The sequence below is a fragment of the Protomyctophum bolini genome (assembly GCF_963924005.1).
Source record: "Protomyctophum bolini genome assembly, chromosome: 12".
Classification (NCBI taxonomy): domain Eukaryota; kingdom Metazoa; phylum Chordata; class Actinopteri; order Myctophiformes; family Myctophidae; genus Protomyctophum; species Protomyctophum bolini.
In genome coordinates, this window is record NC_137873.1 from 6,094,903 (window position 1) to 6,116,880 (window position 21,978).

A 21,978-nucleotide genomic window follows, 5' to 3' on the forward strand; every position below is an offset into this window, starting at 1 on the left:
TAAAGTTCCTGTTTCCTCCTCCCTGCCCTGAGAAATCAACAGTGATGGCAGAAGTACTCACATTTGTCACTACTGTATACAATCAATGCGGCAATGTAGACATACTTATGTTACAAGTAATAATAAAGCCTGTAAAGTAAAGGTATGGTATTCAAAATGTAATTTGAGTAGCCTACACAAGTTAAGTATAGAAGTATTGGCATCAAAATGTACTTTAGGTACCAAATGTAATGCTATTTCACAAGTTAAATCTAAACTAAAAGTGAAGACAGTGTGCAGCCCTGCGGGATTATTTTTCTCTACTTACAAGTTAAAATAGTAAAAACGAGTTTGAAGTTACAATTTGGTTTGTATAGGAAGGGGGAGGGGCAGCTAAAATGAATATCAAAATACCGTTATGTAAATACTGAATCAACAAGCACCTTTAAAAGCTGTCTGGAGTGTTTCGGGCGGCTGTGGCTCAGGAGGTAGAGCAGGTCGTCCAATGATCCCTGGGTCAGAGGTTCGAATCCCGGCTCCTCCTCCTGTCCACATGTGGAAGTGTCCTTGGGCAAGACACTGAACCCTGCATTGAAGTGTCCTTGGGCAAGACACTGAACCCTACATTGCCTCCAGTGAGTCGGTCGGTGTGAGCTCGCCACCGTCGGTGTGTGAATGTGGGAAGTGAGGACGCTGGCGTCGACTGTTCGCCGCTTCACCTCCCACTGTATGAATGAATGAACCATTGTGAAGCGCTTTGAGCACTTGGAAAAGCTCTATAAAAATGCAATTCAATTCATTAAACTGTAAAGTTCCTCTCCTTCCCTCCGCTGGGAAATGAAGATCGACAGGCTCCGAGGCGGCTTCAGGTGCTGAGGAGAAGAGAGGAGGGAATAGAACAAGGAGAATAGATATACTTCTAGGTCTTAACCCATTCTGGGCAGGAACCCCTTTTGTTAAGCTTTAGCTATTGAAAAACAGCAGATCTACAAGCTTGACCTACGAGCTTGTAGGTCTGCTATTTTTGAAAAGAATCGAAGAACCACTGACATAGCTTTTTCAGAACTGTCAGGATGTAGAAGAACATTTTTAGAATCTGATCTTGGGTCAGAATGGGTTAAAATAAACTCACAGATAATAAACTTGTTTCTTCTTCTCCTTCTCAGCGTGGGAGATGAGTTTCAGAAGCCAGGGCAGCGGCAGCGGCGGTTGTCGTCAGGACAGGGAGGAGGAAGAGGAGGAGGAGGAGGAGGAAGAGGAGGGGCAGGACGAGGGAGACGGCGGTGTGGTCAGTGTGAAGATGAGCCAGCTGGTGATGCCCTGTCACACCAACCACCGGCAGGAGCTCAGTGTGGGACAGCTGCTGAAATGGATGGACTCCACCGCCTGTCTGTCTGGTATGCTGTCTGTCTGTCTGTCTGTCTGTCTGGTATGGTGTCTGTCTGTCGGGTATGCTGTCTGTCTGTCTGGTGTGGTTGTCTGTCTGTCTGGTATGGTGTCTCTCTGTCTGTCTCTCTGGTGTGGTGTCTGTCTCTGATATTGTGTCTGTCTCTCTGTCTGTCTGGTGTGGTGTCTGACATCTGTCTGTCTGTCTCTCTGTCTGTCCGGTGTGGTGTCTGTCTGTCTGTCTGGTATGGTGTCTGTTGTATTATTTCATCCTGATTGGTTAATATTGGCTTCGAAAGTTTGCAAGAAGAAAGATCAAAACAGTATAGGCCTACACACTAAAGAGAGGGTTAGACTAGTAGGGCCACAGGAACAGGTCAGTCACAACAGGAGGGAGGTGGTCTTTAGAGGGTGTGCATGCAGCCATGCACGTGCCGCCATCATCATCACCATCATCATCATACCCAGACGTTTGGCGAGAACACCTACTGAGTGGCAAAAAAACGACACTTCCTGATCATGACAGCCCATGCATCCAAACAGTCAGAGAAGTCTGATTGCATTAAACGACGTTAAACACACTTTGCCACTCGATTTGACACTCATTTTATGCATGCGATGCACATTCCCTCTATTGTGTATCTATGGTGCAAGCAGCCAGGTACATAAGCAGGCACGTGTGCACACACACACCACATAGACATCAAAGGCGGCATCTGCCCTTTCAAACAGTCTGTAAAACAAGTGCCCTCTCCAGACATTTAAATGACTACATGGTGAAAGAAATGCAAATGCCCCTCCCTTTCCATGCTATACCCAAAGGCAGCATTCAGGAGAATAGTTTATTTTTTTTCCTGATCGTGTACGCAGCATTTCGTAGCACTGGGCTTTGTCAGCGGCAGCAGGGAACTTTAAAGGGATTGTGACATAAAAAAATAGGTTTTGGAATTGTTCTTATTTTTTTTTAGGTTTTCTAATCTCAATTGCACCCAAAAAACATGAACTTTTAACATTCAGTAGATTTTCTGTGATCTGGGGTTTTCTGGCTCAAACAGGTGCTCTGATTTGCCGGCAGTTTGTGATGTAAGATCCTGCAAATCCCATATATGTCAATGGGATTTGCCAGCAGATGTCACTGTTTTCACTGTTTTTCCTGTTTTCATTGTAGCTCAAAAGGCTTCCAAACCCCAAAGAAAACTTCAGACCACAGAAAATCCACTGAATGTTCAAAGTTCAGGTTTTTTGGGTGTAATTGAGGTCATAAAACCTAAAACCAAAAAGAAAGAAAAATAGCAGATCTACAAGCTAGAGCTATTTTTTTGAAAATGTGTCGCAAATCTTTGAATATATATATATATATATTCTTTCAGAGCGAACCTTTTTAACTCAAATCTTTGCTTCTGTGGGGTCGGAGGCCAATTACATATTTATTGTTTGTTTTTCAGAAAACTGTCAGGATTCAGAAGTGACATTTTGTAGAATCGTCCTCCTAAATGGGTTAATAAAATAAAATAGAAAACACCGGTTTTTTTGGGTGAAATAAAATGTGTTGGTTTGATCCAATTCTAATGAGCCTTCCCTTCACACGGAGCACACTGTCCGACAACAACAATATGCTCCAGGATTTGTTTTAATCGCAGTAAAACAGCCGTGTGTGAAATGTGCCCTAAACACTGTCGCTGCGCATGAGGAGTGGCAAACCTATTCTGTTCTGGCTTTATTCCTGTTGTCCACGTGTGTGTGTGTGTGTGTGTGTGTGCGTCCGGCCGGCCGTCCACACACACAGGGCATTTTTGTCATACCAGAAATGCCAATGGCGTGTGTGTGTGTGTGTGTGTGTGTGTCCTCTTGGCAGCTGAAAGGCATGCTGGGTGTCCCTGTGTCACAGCCTCTATGGATGACATCTGCTTTCAGCACACCATCGGGTCAGTTGTGTGTGTGTGTGTGTGTGTGTGTGTGTGTGTGTGTGTGCGTGTGCGTGTGTGTGTGCACGTGTGCATGAGTGAGTGAGTGTGTGCGTGTTGTTACATAATCGCCTTATTTTGCATAATTGTCAATCTATTTAATTTCACCTGTATAATGAATAAAAATGCTCATTTGCAATTAACAAAGCCTTTTACTGTTTTCCGATGTTCAATGTGGAATGAGGGAAAAAAAATCAATTAACCCGTTTTGGGCGGGAACCCCTTTTGGTGTTTTAAACATTGTTATAATTTAGCTATTGAAAAATACCAGATCTACAAGCTCATAGTGCGCCACCGAGTGGCGCGCTACGAGCTTGTAGGTCTGCTATTTTTTTGAAAAAAATAGTGAAAACGTGACGGTGGCACAGATCCTGATGGAAAACTGTCAGGATTTAGAAGACATTTTAGAAATTTCGAAACGTCAAGCCTAAATGGGTTAAAAACTGTTGATCGCAATTATCTGAATGGCAATTGATTGTCAAATCAAATGTCATGATCGTGACAGCCCTGCGTGTGTGAGAGAGCGGTATGACACACAGAGACATTGTGACTCAGTGTCTCTCTCTCTCTCTCTCTTATATATATTCCAGGGTGGGGCAGGTGGTGAATATAAAGGCAAAGGTCAACAGAGCCTTCAACACCAGCATGGAGGTCAGACCATTTATGTTTTGATTTGATTTGATTTGATTTATTTGAAGTGCGATGAAACCACAGCGTTACAGTTCCAGGATAAAAACGATAAAGTCCCAAGACTTTGTTTGCATTGTGGTTTCTCTCGCGAGCAACAGTTAAAAACACAGAACAATACAAAACAAATGACAGTATATATATATATACAAGTGCTTTCCCTCCTAGACAAATTCCCTTCTATAGCTGGAACCTTTTCTAATAGACTAGCTTTAACTCTGCTGTTTAAAATACCTCAGATCGGTTGTCAGTTTGACACCGTGTATCAGTTTTATCCCTTGTCAACTGTATCTATGTACACGTGTAATACATTATGTTACGTACAGTACTGATTTGGTCTTTATGTCATTTTTGGCCCGTTTTGCCGTTTCGAGGCGCTGTGAAAATGTTGTGCTTTCCACATTACATTTTAGTTATTTTGAAACACGGAACAATAATACTATTTTATTTCCATGATACCATATAGATTGTTCTGTCAGCCGGTAGCCACTGTAATTGGCTGTAAGATGGCTTTAATGATTACAATTTACAATGTAGGCATTTAGAGTCTTATCCAGAGTGACTTACAGTAAGCAAGATAAATATGTAGGTCGGAGACAGTGTAGTGTCTCAGTAAACTATAGAGCACCGAAGTCCTGACGTCACTGTCGGTAGAGGGCGTCAGTCCCCAGGTTCATGTATTTTTTATTTGCATTATAATCCCCATAGGTGGATTCTAGATCTCTTCATATAAGAACTGTGTTTGAAAAATAAACCGATCACCCCGGCCTTTTCACTCGTATGAATATGAAGCATCGACTGAAGGTGGAAATGTACACAAATATACCCAAAGAGTAACAAAATAAGCGTTAGAAACTAGTCAAATAACCCAGAGACTACATTTCCGGGTAGGCGGGTGGCTGCATCTGCCTGTCGCACAACATAAACTGAATGTTAATTACCGGTATGTTTATTTTTATTTTTATTTTATTGATATTTCGTGGTTAGTACGAGTTGAGTCACCACCAGCTGAGCTTATGTCAACGAGGAATCTCAGGAACGCAATGTGTTGACGGCTGGGCGTGACGTATATTAGCAGCGACATTGCCTTCATATGTAGTTTCAAGGCTTTTGCGGCCACATTAATTCCATTTTCTCCAGAAACTGGCTGTATCAAATATTAATGAACATCATTAACGACACACAGCCACCCCCCTGACCGAAAGGCCGAGATGATCGGTTTGTTTTTCAAACACAGTTCTTATATGAAGCGATCTAAAATCCCCCTATGGGGATTATAATGCAACTAAACAAATACATGAACCTGTGGACTGACCCCCTCTACTGAAAGTGACGTCAGACTTCGGTGCTCTATAGGATCATAGAATGCAGAGAGACAGTGTAGCGTCTCAGTAAACTAGGATCACCGGTCAAACAAGAAACTAGCAACATTCTAAACAATTATATACGTATATGCTATCTAAATCACGTATTGTCTCATTCGGGTGGAAACCTCATGTCCAAAAGTGTTACTTTTCAGGACTCGAATTCAAAAGCATCAAAAGAAGCAGATCTACAAGCTCAAAAGGCACCAATTTGCGCCGCGCTTCGAGCTTGCGGATCTGCTACGTCTGATGCTTCTGTGTGACGCTGTGGTGTGAATGATCAAGTAGGGCGTTGGTTTATGAGACTGTGTTTTACAACCACGTGTTGCCAGGTTGGCTTCGTGTTGTGTAAACTTACTGTACTCATTGGACTGTGTTGCCAGGTTGGCATCGTGGTGAGCTGTGAGGACCTGTTCACCGATCGGCACTGGAGAGTTTGTCACGCCTACGCCACCTTCGTCACCCACCGCACACACACTGGGAAAAAGGTTGGTGTGTGTGTGTGTGTGTGTGTGTGTGTGTGAGAGAGAGAGAGAATCAGTCAGTCAGTCAGTCAGTGGTAGAGTGGTTGCCTGTTCGAACCCGGGCTCCCCCAGAGTTAGTGTCGAAGTGTCCTTGAGCAAGACACTGAACCCCTAATTGCTCCTGATGTGCTGGTTGGTGCTTTGCATGGTCTCCGCCACCATCGGTGTGTGTGTGTAATCTAATCTATGTAAAGCGCCTTTAATGAATATAAATGCACCATTTACCATCTATATGCAGGTATAGTCGTTTGTGTTTTGTCATACAATAAAGTACACAGGGCTCAAAGTGGTTTAGTAGTCACATAAGATTTTATTTTTGACACAAATTCAACTCAACTGGTTTTATGATTGACCAGGAGCCTGTGTGTGTGTGTGTGTGTGTGTGTGTGTGTGTGTGTGTGTGTGCGTGCGTGTGCGCGTGTAGGTCCAGCTGAAGCCCATCAGTCCTCTCTCTCAGCAGGAACAGGTCCAGTACTGCGTGGCGGCCGAGAGGCGGAGGATGAGGGTGGTGCACAATGACATCATCAAGGTCCTGCTCTCCGATAGGACGGCCCTGCACGGTAGGCGGAGCTTCCAGAGAGCCTTCTGTTGAGAGTTGCGCCCTTATAATGGATACTGGATTTAAAACGACAACAACAAAAATCACACCCGTGTGAAGTGAGGGGCGTACTTTTGTACTTTTACTCAACATTTTTTTTTTTAAATACGGACTTTTACTCGTAACACAACATTTTGTACATTGCAGTATTGATACTTTTACTTGAGTAAAGAATGTGAGTACTTCTCCCACCACCACCGCATTGTATGTACATGTGATGAAATCACACCAAGCAGGAAGTGGTGGGTGGTGCAGTAGCTGGAACTGTGTGGACACACACACACGCGCACAGAGAGAGAGAGAGAGAGAGGTTGTGGTCATCATGGTGACTCATGGTGTTGGGTTGAGGGTGCCGCTGTGCCTGTGGACAGAGGTTGTGGCAGAACACTCCCTGTACATTCAAAGTATCATCATCGACATCAATCAATCAATCTATACTGGGTAATGTGTGTGCCGTGACATCATCATCATCATCATCATGCTCATACATCCAAACAGATCAAAGTCCTTTCTGATTGCATTAAACGACGTTAAACTCACTTTATGCATGCACACATACCCTCTCTCTATATACATGGACACCCAGATCCACGTCACTCCATTTTATTTTGCTGTTCTCAAACTGACGGTCTGCAGTACCTGAAATTAACCTTGCATTCAATCGTGTGTGTGTGTGTGTGTGTGTGTGTGTGTGTGTGTGTGTGTGTGTGTGTGTGTGTGTGTGTGTGTGTGTGTGTGTGTGTGTGTGTGTGTGTGTGTGTGTGTGTGTGTGTGTGTGTGTGTGTGTGTGTGTGTGTGTGTGTGTGTGTGTGTGTGTGTGTGTGTGTGTGTGTGTGTGTGTGTGTGTGTGTGTGTGTGCGCGTGCGCGTGTGTCACTAGCCAACAGTCCCGTGTTGGAGAATGCGGTGGCGGCAGAGAAGACTAGAGTGGAGAGTGTTGAACTGGTGCTGCCCCCCCACGCCAACCACCAGGTAACCTGTCTGTCTGTCTGCCCCTTAGAGTATATATGAATAGAGTCAACGGCCAGCGCGTTCATGTGTTTGGGGCAAATCCATCCCAGAATGCACTCTGTTCCTATACCCGGAAGGAGGAGTGAAATCGCCTCACATGCGCTTTTGAGCAACTTAATGCAAGCGACTCTGTTTTTCAACTTTTTTTTTTATTATATATATTTTTTCTTTTTATAAATCCGTGCTATTGAACACCCTTTATGTCTGCGTGTGTGGGTTTTCACAAACTTTAATGGTCAAAAATCTCCAAACTCCATTTGAGCTGTAATTGGATAAAGTGATGATAATATATGCCTTTAAAACATTATACTTTAATGCCCTCTACAACAAAAAATGTAAAACACCTTATATATATTTTATTTTATTTTATTTCATAAATAGAGAATCTTTCACTCAATAGGGACTGCTCCCGTACACAAGATGATGATGTCATATGCCCATATGTGGTCCAGCCCTATATGGAATGTACATGGAATGAATATGCTAATAAAAAACAACCTCAATACTTCCTTCAGGTTAATATGAACATCAAAACAATATTTTATGTTAGCACGTGCATTCCATACATTCCATAGGGCTGCGACAACACATGGACATATATGACATCATCAACTTGCGACAGGAGCACTTCCTATTGTGTGAAAGTATTTTCAAGTTTCAAGGCACATTTGTCTTATTAGCCATGGATCCTTTTTAAAAGACTTTTATGAAAATCGCAAAGAATTGCCCCAAGCATTGTGAGCTTGTAGATCTGTTATTTCCAGACAGCCAGTGTATTTGTGGGTCAACATGTCTCCGTCTCTGTCTCCTGGCCTCTCCGAAGCAGAAGAACACGTTTGGAGGACAAATCATGGCCTGGATGGTGAATGTAGCTACCATCGCTGCTAGGTATGTGCGCGCACACACACACACACACACAAACGTCTGCTGTATAATTGGCAGCCGCCATAAATGGCGGAGAAGCTGTTACTTATACCCAAAGAGTACTCTGTGTGTGTGTGTGTGTGTGTGTGTGTGTGTGTGTGTGTGTGTGCGTGTGCGTGTAGTCGTCTGTGCCAGGCCCATCCCACCCTGAGGTCCATCGACATGTTCACCTTCAGAGGCCCCTCCCTGGTGGGAGACAGGCTGGTGTTGAGCGCTATCGTCAACAACGCCTTCAAGAACAGGTTTAAACCAGATTAAACAAAGACCTATAAGTCTAGTCGTCTCACATTGCCAGACTTTATACTGTTCCATAATCTCTGAATGCTGCGTGGAGTCTAAACCAGGGGTCTGCAACCTTTTTGAAACAAAGTGCCATGTTTTTAGTTTCTGGATAGTCAGTGTGTCACTTTAATGACACCACACCACAGTTCCAACATGTTTTGATTGTCCACGAATATAACCTTTTCCCTTAAATTAAATATTCTTTCACATTGTTATAATGATCATTAGACTCAGAGCATAGGCCTCCTATCTCCCTCCCACCGGTCAGAGTTCAGAGTTTTAATGAATGTAGAATGATGTGCAGGATGTCATTTACATACAAATATGAGTGAATTAATTTATTTGATTACATTTTTTTTTATGCCAGTGTGCCAGTGATCACCCTCCTTTGTTCCAAGGTTGGCACCAGTGCCAAAGGTTGCCTACCCCTGGAACTACAGATGTGCCCTTTGAGAACTTTAAGTACATGGAAGTATTATGTTCATGTCTGTCTGTCTGTCTGTCGGAATGTCTGTCTGTCTGTCTGTTGCAGTATGGAGGTGGGCGTGCGCACAGAGGCCTACCAGGGGGAGGAGCCCAACAGACACATAAACTCCGCCTTCATGACGTTCGAGGTGCTCGACGCGCACGGGAAGCCGTGCACGTTGCCGCGGATACGACCGGAACCGCTGGTGAGTCAGACGTCGCGGACGTGACGACGCCCGGTGTTGCAACACCGATGCGTCACTGAGCGTCACAGACATGCGTCGTGGACTGTATTTACTGTGCATGCACAGTTGCACACTATCTTAACCCATTTTGGTGTTAGCATCATGTCATGCTTTAGCTATTGAAAAATAGCAGATCTACAAGCTCGTAGCGCGCCACCGAGTGGCGCGCTACGAGCTTGTAGGTCTGCTATTTTTGGAAAAATTAAAGAACGACTGACATAGAAACATAGCTTTTTCAGAAAACTGTCAGGATGTATAGAAGACATTTTTTATAGAATCTGATCTCAGGTCAGAATGGGTTAAATCCGGGGCGGCAGTGGCTCAGCGGTAGAGTGGACGGCAGAGCAGCCGGATGGGAACCCTGACGTTCCCAGTTCGATCCCGGGCTCCCCCAGAGTTAGTGTCGACGTGTTAAACTTTTAAAAGCTCTCTTTTTTTCTTATTTCCCTTTTTTCTTGAGCAAAGAAAACGTCCACTGCAGTGTTGATTTCGTCGACTAAACCTATGACATTTTACTACCTCTTTCCACTGACTAAAACTAAGTAAAAACTAAGCTATGATGAGAAGACTGTATACATTAACTGTACATTTATTGCCAATTTCGTTAACAAATAAAACCTAGACTAAAATGTTAGGGAGGGTTTAGTGGAGAACTAAGGATGCACCGAAAGGGAAATTCTTGGCCGAATACCGAATATAGGAAACAGTTGGCCGAAAACCCAACGCCGAATAGCCGAATATGATGAATATTTTATATCTTTTTTTGCCTACCATTGTTGTCATGGCCGTACCTTAAAGCTACCTGATTTATGGCAAAAGAAATGGTTATGGCAATATTAAAAAATATTCACTATTATGGGTCCATAAAACTCTTTTGAATGCATTCATTGGATACACTATTCGGTGATATATTGTCTGCCTATTCGGGCCGAAACTGAATAGGCCGAAAATGCATTTTTAGCCATTTTCTGCCGAATATTTTCTGCTGCCGAATATTCGGTCACTATATCACTAAGTAGAACTGTAATCTTATGCTTAGCTGTGCTCGGGTGTTGCTATTTTCAGCATGCAATCGAGTGTCAAATCTGCCATTACGACCCCATCAAGGTATCAAAATGAATTTTAGTTGACAGAATCAACTGTAAATGTAGTCCACTAAAATCTTACGATATTTAGTCGACTAGATCTAAACTAACACTAAACATTTCAGATGACTAAAATATGCCTAAAACTAAATAACATTTTATTGAAAAGACTATAACTAAAAACTATCACATTTTGCTGTCAAAATAAACACTGCCGCTGGGCCACAGGTTTTTATCAGGCCGGCAATTCTCAACGCAAAGCAATGGATTATGATTTAAGAATGCAAGTGGTTATACTAACGGTAATGAAACGGCTTTAGAGGCTTATCAGTTTTAATAGCCGTATGAACGGTGAACATTCCTGGACTTCACACGCACACTCATTCATGTCGGAATAGTGATTGTGAACTTGGCGGTGAGGACAGACGGGTGGTCAGCCCACCCGACACAATAGTTGGTGGTAGTTAGTCAGAATAATAATAAAACTTTATTTGTATAGCACCTTTCATGACATGAAATGCAGCTCAAAGTGCTTTAATACAGTGAGGACAGCACAAAAAATAAAATAATAATAATAATAATATCTCAAACTTATATAGCGCTTTTCTGAGTACCCAAAGACGCTTTACATGGGGGGGCTTTACAGAGGTAACAACAAATTAAAAACAACTTTAATAGAAAAAGGAAAAATAACACTTAAAAACTAAAAGCTAAAGAACATTAAAAGACAGTGAAAAGGGTTAGCTAGGGAAGGCAATTTTGAAGAGGTGGGTTTTGAGGGTGGATTTGAAGGGTGGGGGCAGCTCTGAGTGCCTTAGGGAGGGCATTCCACAGGGTTGGGGCAGCAAAGGCGAAAGCTCTGTCCCCCCACGTACGGCGTTTGGTTTTGGGGACGGCGAGGAGGTTTGCATCACCAGACCTGAGGGAGCGAGAGGGGGCATGGCGTTTGAGGAGGTCACAGAGGTATGGGGGAGCCAGGTTATTTAGTGCTTTGTAGGTGGTCAGGAGTGTTTTGAAGTGGATTAAAGATCAATTAAAACTATTTAAGCGCCACCTGGTGGTCACCAGTTTAGGCTTTGAGTGCCAATTCTCCCATTATAAAGAAAGAAATAAATTGTAATTCTATTATGCATGTAATGTGCATGTAATCACCTGTACACCATATTAGAGGAATTTTCAAAATATGGATAAAAAAAAAAAAAGAGAATATCATTTTTAAGTTTAATTCCCAAGGGAGCACGTCTTGTCGGCATCGGGTCCATAATTGGCAATTGGACGTCTTGACGTCTATGGCTCTTAAAGCAAGGGTGTAGAAGTGGGTCTTGAGCTGTGCTTTAAAAATGTCTACAGAGTGGTGGTCCCCAGGTTGCTCTTAGTCAGTCATGGTGGTCCCCAGGTTGCTCTTAGTCAGAGTGGTGGTCCCCAGGTTGCTCTTAGTCAGTCATGGTGGTCCCCAGGTTGCTCTTAGTCAGTCATGGTGGTCCCTGGGTCAAAATCACTTGAAATCCCCATGCTTTTTACCCATTAAGACCTGAGTCTTCCAAATCCTGACAGTTTTCTGAAAAACGTATCAGTGGTGCTCACAAAATAACTTGCATTTGGCCGCGGACCACCATCTGAAAATATGTCATTCCCGGGACCCCCCCCCCAGAAGCAAAGATTTGAGTTAAAAACGTTTGCTGTGAAAGAATATATATTGAAAGATTTGCGCTACATTTTCATGTTAAAAAAAAAAAAAGCAGATCTACAAGCTCATAGCACGGCACATATCATCTAACCCAGGGATAGACAATATCTTATATTAGTCACAGGTGGCCAACATTGGTACAGGGTTAGGGTGATCACTGGCACACTGGCATAAGTGTGAGAGAGAGGATCATTCTTTTAAAATTAAGTGTTCATGAATTGTTTTTGTCAGTTAAATGAAGTCCCCTCACATCTATTATATAAATTGCATCCTGCACATAATTATATATTCATTCAAACTCCTAACTCTGACTGGGGACTGTCTGGGAGGGAGTCTGGGAGATAGTTGGATTAAGTGTAAGTGTAAGTGTGTGTGTGTGTGTGTGTGTGTGTGTGTGCGTGTGCGTGTGCGCGTGCGTGCGTGTGCGCTGTAGGAAGGCAGCAGGAGGTTTCACGAGGCCACAGCCAGAAAGAAGATCAGACTGGACAGGTAGGCAGACGCCTGCTTCTTTTTGATTGATTGATTGATTGATTGAAATATGTATTAACAGTTTGCAGAATTACAGTACAATTCAAGCACGACTCAATACAAAGTCTGTTAACTGTGAGTGGACGACACCATAAAGCATTTACACTTGTTTACAAGAGGGTCCACCTTGTTCAATTCATCTAGGGAGACCCGCTGTGATTGGCCAGTACATTTTCAATTCTGTACTTTTACTTGTAACGAAGTAGTTCTAAATTGCAGTATTGGCACTTTTACTTAAGTAAAACAATTGACTACTTTTTTCCACCACTGAATAAATCTCTGCTGGTGTCAACCTTGTACACTTTGTACAGCATACCTTCCCAAAATGGATCCAATGTAGGTATTATTTGTTCACAAGCTCTTGTTGATGCTTTTCATTGGTCAGATATATCATATATGTATAAAACGCACTGTATTACACACGTAACTACTTTCACCTGCAAATAGCAACGGCCAATGAAACAATGGTCCATGCAAAGACCTTATACACGTGACGATACCACTTGTTGTTTCAGGAAGTACATCATTTCGCGCAAACAGGCGGAGGTTCCACTGTCTGTGCCTTGGGATCTGGGAAACCAGGTGAGGTTCCACTGTCTGTGCCTTGGGATCTGGGAAACCAGGTGAGGTTCCACTGTCTGTGCCTTGGGATCTGGGAAACCAGGTGAGGTTCCACTGTCTGTGCCTTGGGATCTGGGAAACCAGGTGAGGTTCCACTGTCTGTGCCTTGGGATCTGGGAAACCAGGTGAGGTTCCACTGTCTGTCCCTTGGGATCTGGGAAACCAGGTGAGGTTCCACTGTCTGTGCCTTGGGATCTTGAAAACCAGGTGAGGTTCAGATTTCAGATCTATATACCATTTATTCAAATGACTGTAAAATAGCAAAACCTAACAGCTGTCTTGTGGTGCACTGCAAAAAAATGACCTTTAAGTCCTCCAGTGATATGATAATAAAAGCCTCGTAACCATTAACCAGCCTTCATATACGCCGTTGTTCACTCATACCTAGCAAGTACTATTATTAATGTTCAAAGTTTATAGTTTATAGTTTAAATCAGGGCTACTCAATTTAAGATGGCTCAGCAAAAGTCCAAAAGCCACAAACTGCAAATAGTAATAAATTGAAGTTAGCCAACATTGTTTATGACATGCTTTCTGCAAGGTTGGTGAATTTAGGACAAACGCCTGAGGCACTAAACCATTGACGTGATTATTACGTGTTGTGCAATACAGTGTTTGTGTTGTTATACAGGCAAATACAAGTAGTAGCAATAAATGTAATGGTGTAAGATAATATAATAAGTTAACAATATAATATGGTGTAACAATGATGTTCATTGCTAGATAAAAAGGAAAGGAAAGGTACTATGTTTACCCAGGGTAACTGGACTAAGCTCAATAACTTGTTTAAAAATTGATTTCAACCTTACTACTACTTTGTACTACTAGGACTGACACAAAAAATATGTTAAAAAAAATAAAAAAAAGGTTTGATGAAAATTTTATAATAATTATATAATAATTATATAATAATATAATAAATTAATAATTTACATTTGGGGGATATCTTTCACAATAATGAATAAAACATGTTCTAGACATTCTAATGATCACAAAAAAACATATATTACAATTATTTTACCTACTTTTAATTAGGGTAAAGGTCAAAAGTCTTAGGTTAAAAAATGTTCAAAATCGTCCAGACATTTTTTATTTGTGTGAATTTCAGCCTCTGTGGGGGGTGTTTATATGCAAATGTCATGACCAATGGCATTGCAATGAACATCACTGATGACGTTTAGGTGAAAAAAGAACAGAAAAAAATAATAATAATTTAGTAATTAATTAAATTAAATTTGTTGCTAAAAAGCAACTCTGGGTGCTAGAGGGTTAAAGCCAGGCCCTGCTCATAGAACATTTGGTGGGGTTCAATGCCTTGTCCAAGGACACTTCAGCGGTGGTAATTTTAACGTGCCGGTCCGGGGATACGAACTAGCGACCTTCCGATATCAAGACCGCTCTATATAGCGGTAGAGTATAAGAATGTTAAGGTAATATACAGTGGTATAATATATAATATGGTAGCAATCCATGGTCGTGCTCTGTTTATTGGTAATAATGCGTGTCCATTTGGTCTGCTTGCATGTGATTCCTTTTTAATAAGGCCTTCCCCCAAACCCACTGATTTTATTCCCTGACCTCATGTTCAATAACTGTTGTTTTTTTTTCTTGATGCTAAACTGTGTGCTTTTAATAGTGTTATTTTTTTGCTTTTTCATACCGTTTTATATTTTTGCCTAATGCCTACTGTAGCACTCTGAGATTCTGAGGAATGTAAAGTGCATTATAAATAAAATCCATTATTATTATTATTATTCCAGGTGTATCTCAGCTACAACAATGTGTCGGCTCTGACGATGCTGGCTGCCAGAAACAACTGGATCCTCAGCTCCGAGAAAGACAAGGTATCGTCTGTCCTCTTCTTTCAGATCTACAAGCTCATAGCGCGGCACCGAGTGCTGCACTACAAGCTTGTAGATCTGCTTTTTTTTTTATCGTGAAAATGTTGTGCAAATCTTTGAATATATATTCTTTCATGCAGAGCGAACGTTTTTAACTCAAATCTTTGCTTCTGGCGGGGGGGGGGAGGCTGGAACAACATATTTTCAGATGTGGTTGGCGGCCAATTACATATCATTTTTGGGGTCCTTTGAGACTTTGAGAGCCACTGACTGACATAGAAACATGGGTACTATAATGTGGTTCCCTGTCGGTCTGTTTCAGGTCCATCTTTACACCATGGAGCAGAAGATTAATGTGGTTCTGGTTGGTTCTGTTTCAGGTCCATCTTTACACCATGGAGCAGAAGATAATGTGGTTCTGGTTGGTTCTGTGTCAGGTCCATCTTTACACCATGGAGCAGAAGATAATGTGGTTCTGGTTGGTTCTGTTTCAGGTCCATCTTTACACCATGGAGCAGAAGATAACGTGGTTCTGGTTGGTTCTGTTTCAGGTCCATCTTTACACCATGGAGCAGAAGATAACGTGGTTCTGGTTGGTTCTGTTTCAGGTCCATCTTTACACCATGGAGCAGAAGATAACGTGGTTCTGGTTGGTTCTGTTTCAGGTCCATCTTTACACCATGGAGCAGAAGATAACGTGGTTCTGGTTGGTTCTGTTTCAGGTCCATCTTTACACCATGGAGCAGAAGATAACGTGGTTCTGGTTGGTTCTGTTTCAGGTCCATCTTTACACCATGGAGCAGAAGATAACGTGGTTCTGGTTGGTTCTGTTTCAGGTCCATCTTTACACCATGGAGCAGAAGATAACGTGGTTCTCGTTGGTTCTGTTTCAGGTCCATCTTTACACCATGGAGCAGAAGATAATGTGGTTCTGGTTGGTTCTGTTTCAGGTCCATCTTTACACCATGGAGCAGAAGTCTGTGCTGAGCTTCAAGGTGGAGGCGGAGGTTGACGTTCCCGCCAAGACGGCCTTCAGTCTGCTGGCCGAGCTGCAGAACCGACCCTCATGGGACAAGCATTATCAGTAAGACTATTATTATTAGTATTAGTATTATTATTACCATTAGGGGCGAGGTCGCTTCTCGCCCTCGGGGCGTCTTACTGGTGTTTATTACTGCAGAACAGATCGACCCACATGGGACAAGCATTATCAGTAAGATTATTATTATTATTATTATTATTATCAGGGCGTCTTACTGGTGTTTTATTACTGCAGAACAGACCCAGCGGGGACAAACATTACCTGCAAGGTGATCACTGCCTGATTCCATTTCATCCGTTTAATGCAACCAGACAGGACTTTTCTGTTTGGACGTACAGTCTGTTGGCTGTCAAGTCAAAGCCAGAGAGCAGTTTTTGGCCACTCAAGACAGTAGGCGATCCCTCATAATAACTTCTAGGTATGATGATGTCACGCGCATATACCCTCTATTGACAATTTCGTCAACAAATGTAAACTAGAAATATTAAGGAGGGACTATAGCGGAGAAGAGATCCAGAAGAACTAAAAAGACAAGTCATTTTATGTTTGGTTGCGTTCGGGTGTTAAAATAGCAGATCTACAAGCTCACGACGTTGCGCAAACAAGTGTAAAATCAACCATTACGACGCCATCAAAGCCCGCCAACATACATGTTAGTCGACTAAAATCTAATGGCATTTAGTCGATTTAAAATCTAATGGTATTTAGTCGACTAAAATCTAATGGTATTTAGTCGATTTAAAAATCTAATGGTATTTAGTCGATTTAAAATCTAATGGTATTTAGTCGACTGAAAAGAGACTAAAACTAAAACTTTTCAGATGACTAAAGTATGATTTAAAAAAATCAAAAGACTATGACTAAAACTTGCTGTCAAAATCAACACTGGTTCATTTCTTGATTTGTAGTGCACGCACGCACACACACACACACACACACACACACACACACACACACACACACAGCTTTCATTCACACACACACACACAGTCTTTACTTTCATTGTCCTGGCTGTGAATTCCCTGACCACCAGGACGTGTGAGCTGATTCGTCAGGTGGACGATGACAACTTCCTGTATCGCGTGGTGACGCCCTCAGTGACGCTGGGAGAGAGCGGGTCTCCGGTCTCAGCCAATCTGGGCCCGGGCATTCTGCAAGACTTCATCCTATTGGCTTCCAAGAGGCGGCCGTGTGGTGCTGGGTTAGTGCGACACTATCATCTCGCCTACAGTAAATATTGCAATCTAGTGTTAAATTATATATATATATATTTTTTTAATATATTCTTGGGGGCTTTTTCTGCCTTTATTGATAGTATAGGCTACAGCAGGCCTATAGGGTTCTCAACCTTTTTGGCTGGGGACCCCCCGGAAATGCTTTTGACATAAGTAAACTCTTCATTTCCATTTTCCAGCCATTTCAGTTGCAATTTTTTTTTAACACATTCCGAAAATAAATAAATGGTGCATTTATATAGCGCCTTTATCCAAGGCGCTTTACGTACAGTAGATTGTGCATTACATTCACCCATTCACACACACACATTCATACACCGATGGCGGCGGAAACCATGCAAGGCACCGACCAGCATATCAGGAGCAATTAGGAGGTTCAGTGTCTTGCTCAAGGACACTTTGAACTGGCAACCTTGCGGTTACTATCCGGCCACTCTACCCCTGAGCCACCGCCACCCAGCAACAGTTAGGATAAAATAATCTGGCCGCTGGGCTACAGTGAGAAACAGTTAGGACACAGAGCACGGACACTAAGAAAAGGTCGGGATTCGAACCCACGTAGGTTCGAAGTACGACCTATAGTCCTATATTATGTGACGGGGATGTAGCTGACTATTTGACGAGAGCGCTGCGTTTCCTCATTCTGATCGGCTGTTTTCGCCGTTTGTGAGTGAGGAGGACGCACGTTATTACACGGCAGAGCCGCGAAGAAACTTGTTATTATGAGGGTCGGCTTGGCACATTTTGTTGCCCCCCCTCGGTGTGTTGCCCTACGCGCTGTGCGTAGTGACGGCACTGCTATGTGATAATATCCGTATGGTCGCGGGTGCACCTAGACTTGCCCAGGCCCAGTCATTAACCCATTACAGTGAACTGTATATCCTGCAGCACGACTGATCCGTGGCTGTGATTTGTCCCTCACAGGGACCCGTACGTCATTGCGCTGCGCTCCGTCTCCCTGCCCACGCACCCCCCCACCGACGAGTACAACCGAGGAGAGTGTGTGTGTGCAGGATTCACTATCCTGGAGACCAGCCACAACACTTCACTGGTAAGTTCACTACACTGGAGACCAGCCACAACACTTCACTGGTGAGTTCACTATCCTGGAGACCAGCCACAACACTTCACTGGTAAGTTCACTATCCTGGAGACCAGCCACAACACTTCACTGGTAAGTTCACTACACTGGAGACCAGCCACAACACTTCACTGGTGAGTTCACTATCCTGGAGACCAGCCACAACACTTCACTGGTGAGTTCACTATCCTGGAGACCAGCCACAATACTTCACTGGTGAGTTCACTATCCTGGAGACCAGCCACAACACTTCACTGGTAAGTTCACTACACTGGAGACCAGCCACAACACTTCACTGGTGAGTTCACTATCCTGGAGACCAGCCACAATACTTCACTGGTGAGTTCACTATCCTGGAGACCAGCCACAACACTTCACTGGTAAGTTCACTATCCTGGAGACCAGCCACAACACTTCACTGGTGAGTTCACTATCCTGGAGACCAGCCACAACACTTCACTGGTAAGTTCACTATCCTGGAGACCAGCCACAATACTTCACTGGTAAGTGTTTGGAGAGTGTACGTGTAGGAAACGAGTCACAATACTTAACCCATTCTGACCTGAGATCAGATTCATACGAGGTTTCCACTGGACACTGGTCTGATTAACCCATTCTGACCTGAGATCAGATTCTAAAAATGTCAGTCGTTCTTCGATTTTTCAAAAATAGCAGAACTACAAGCTCGTAGCGCGCCACTCGGTGGCGCGCTACGAGCTTGTAGATCTGCTATTTTTCAATAGCTAAAGCATAACATAATGCCAACACCAAAATGGGTTCCCGTTCAGAATGGGTTAACGCGTGTTCCACTTTTTTTAAAGAGGCCCAGACCAAGAGCTTAGACTGGCGAAGAGCATCTCCTCCGACCCCTTACATGTTTTAAATGATGAATTATTCACTGTTGCTCCATGAGGCGGCTTAGGTTAAGTATAAGAAAAACAGGCTAAAGAACTCTTTTGTACACCAGTCTGTCCTGCTTTTAAACCAAACACAAAATGACACAAAAAGCTATAGTTGACGAACATTCTCCGTCGAGGAACTCTTAAAACGTCGTCTCAATTCTGATTGGTTCCAGATCGCCTACTACAACCAGGCGTCCCCGGAGGTCCTGCCCTACATCTCCACGGACATCGCCGGCCTCTCGTCCACCTTCTACCACAACTTCTGTGCGTGCAGCCAATACCTGGCCCGGAGCCGGAGCGGACTGCAACCGTCGCCCCACGGAGAGAAACAAACCACGGAGTATGTAGACGATGACGACAGTCTGGCAGCGGCCCTGCACAGTACGCAGCTGTAGCTTGTTGAGGATTGGTTGGGGTTTTGTGTGTGTGTGTGTGTGTGTGGAGTGCATGCCTTTTGTCCGACGGGGCATAGGTCCGATCCATTGGTCCCATCGACTACCTACCCCAAACCCTCACCCTAACCATAACCGCGAGCACGGGGCAGCACACCTAAACCTAACCCCAAACCCTCACCCTAACCATAACCGCGAGCACGGGGCAGCACACCTAAACCTAACCCCAAACCCTCACCCTAACCATAACCGCGAGCACGGGGCAGCACACCTAAACCTAACCCCAAACCCTCACCCTAACCATAACCGCGAGCACGGGGCAGCTAGCACACCTACTAAACCTAACCCCGAGTCGGACCAATGCTCCTTCGGACCAAAGTATGCCTCCTGTGTGTTTGTGTTGTTTTTTTCACCACTGCCCCACTGTGGTAACAATGTTCTAAAAGAAAAAAGCGGGTCTGACTCTTCACTCTTCACGTGAGATAACAGTAGAGTTAAGTGACAATTTAATGACTCACTTTAACACCGGTAGCTAAACAAAATAAAAATACGAAAATGTATTTAAAAATGCCATTGCTGCATCAAAAGTAACCGCCAAACTATACACTACAAACATTGGCCAAATTGTCAAATAATATGTAACAAGAAAGAGGCAAACATTGATTGGCTATTAGTATTTTTCAGAGCATATTAGTCTGGCTATAAAGCCAGAGGCGAATCAGCCGTTGGGCAAAAAGAAAATCCCTGGAAATACCAACACGACGACAGTGTGATTTGAGTCTGGCTTATTAGCCAGGCTATAAGAGCGTATATGCCTTTCATGCGGAAGGTTGTGGGTTCGAACCCTGCCTGGGGGTCGACGTCCATATGTATATTTTCACAGTATTCATCTGTGGAACCGAGTCAAACTAAATGCGATGCCTAGTCGTCACAGCCTGGAAAGGTTGAGAACCACTGTTCTTTTTTTTTTTTGCGGCTTTCGCCTTTATTTTATTATTTTTTTATAGAGAGACAGACAGTAGCCTACTGTCTGTCTCTCTATAAAAAAGATTATAGTTTTTTTTTTCTTTCCTGTCAGTAGGCTGACAGGAAATGGGGAGAGAGATGCAGTAGAGGCCGTCGGGATCGGGAGTCGAACCCACGGCACACAAGGTGCCTGGACTGCTGAGCCACGGGCGGCCCAGTGGACCACTGAGCCACGACCCAGTGGACCACTGAGCCACGGGCCAGTGGACCGCTGAGCCACGGGCCAGTGGACCACTGAGCCACGGGCCAGGAGAACCACTGTTCTAAATCCCTGGTTCTCAAAAGACCCACGCATGAATATGTAAGCCGTTTATTTCCCCCCCCCAATGATAACTGAAAAGAAGGCATTAATGTTTTGGGGGAAATTGGAAATGAGATGTTAAAAATGTATGTATAGTTTAGAAACGTAAGGGTAGCTAGTAATAGTATAATCATGTTTACATCATGAAACGTAACTATCTAGGGTAACTAGTATCATGTTTACATCATGGTGCCTGGTTGATCTTAACCACATTAACCCAGGTGTCCTGATTTCAGGCAGGTCATTGCGGGATAAAAATCTTTCAAAAACGTTCCAAAACGGCGAGAAATTGCGAGCTCGGTTTTGTGGCTATTTTCTCCATTTATTATTATACGACAACGTAAGTGGCTAACCCATTTAGACCTGAGGCTGAAAAAAACCCATCTAAATCCTAACCTTTTTTTTCTGGAAGAAAAACAAATGATGTTGCTATATATATATATAAATAACCCCTCTGTCGGGTGGAAACGTCTCATGTCCAAAACTATGACTTTTCAGCGTTCAAATTCATAAGTAGCAGATCCACAAGTTCAAAACGCGCCGTTTCGCGCCTGGTTTTTGAGCTTTTCAGATCTCCTTCCTTTGATGCTGTAGTATAAATTATGATCAAGTAGGGCATTCATGTATAAAAAAATAAAATATACATGATGAGATGTTTCTGCTATTCTAGCAACAACTAAAATGACACAGACGCTTTCCCAGATTTAAAGAAATCACATCTGACGACACATACATTTACCATTACCAAAGAGGCACTTTATTTCCAGATCGATTTGTATCATGGATGATGTTTTATTGTTAGGATTATA

The 21,978-nt window shown here is 43.2% G+C and overlaps 1 protein-coding gene across 3 annotated transcripts; it reads left to right on the plus strand.

Moving 5' to 3' along the window:
* The first annotated feature begins 1,221 nt into the window (after positions 1-1,221).
* On the plus strand, positions 1,222-20,180 carry acot11a (acyl-CoA thioesterase 11a). Of its 3 annotated transcripts, XM_080778737.1 has the most exons (17): positions 1,222-1,376; positions 3,221-3,290; positions 3,920-3,980; positions 5,764-5,868; positions 6,329-6,464; positions 7,382-7,473; positions 8,336-8,400; positions 8,559-8,678; positions 9,251-9,389; positions 12,634-12,689; positions 13,244-13,274; positions 13,521-13,556; positions 15,110-15,193; positions 16,141-16,274; positions 17,266-17,433; positions 18,392-18,518; positions 19,624-20,180. In XM_080778737.1, the coding sequence occupies exons 1-17, from the start codon at positions 1,280-1,282 to the stop codon at positions 19,843-19,845; spliced, it is 1,743 nt and encodes a 580-aa protein (XP_080634863.1). In that variant the 5' UTR covers positions 1,222-1,279; the 3' UTR covers positions 19,846-20,180. The 3 variants fall into 3 exon arrangements, with proteins under 3 accessions (XP_080634863.1, XP_080634864.1, XP_080634865.1); XM_080778738.1 differs by lacking the exon at positions 13,521-13,556 and having other exon boundaries at positions 13,244-13,310; XM_080778739.1 differs by lacking the exon at positions 13,521-13,556 and having other exon boundaries at positions 1,223-1,376; positions 8,339-8,400; positions 13,244-13,310.
* Positions 20,181-21,978: the final 1,798 nt, after the last annotated feature.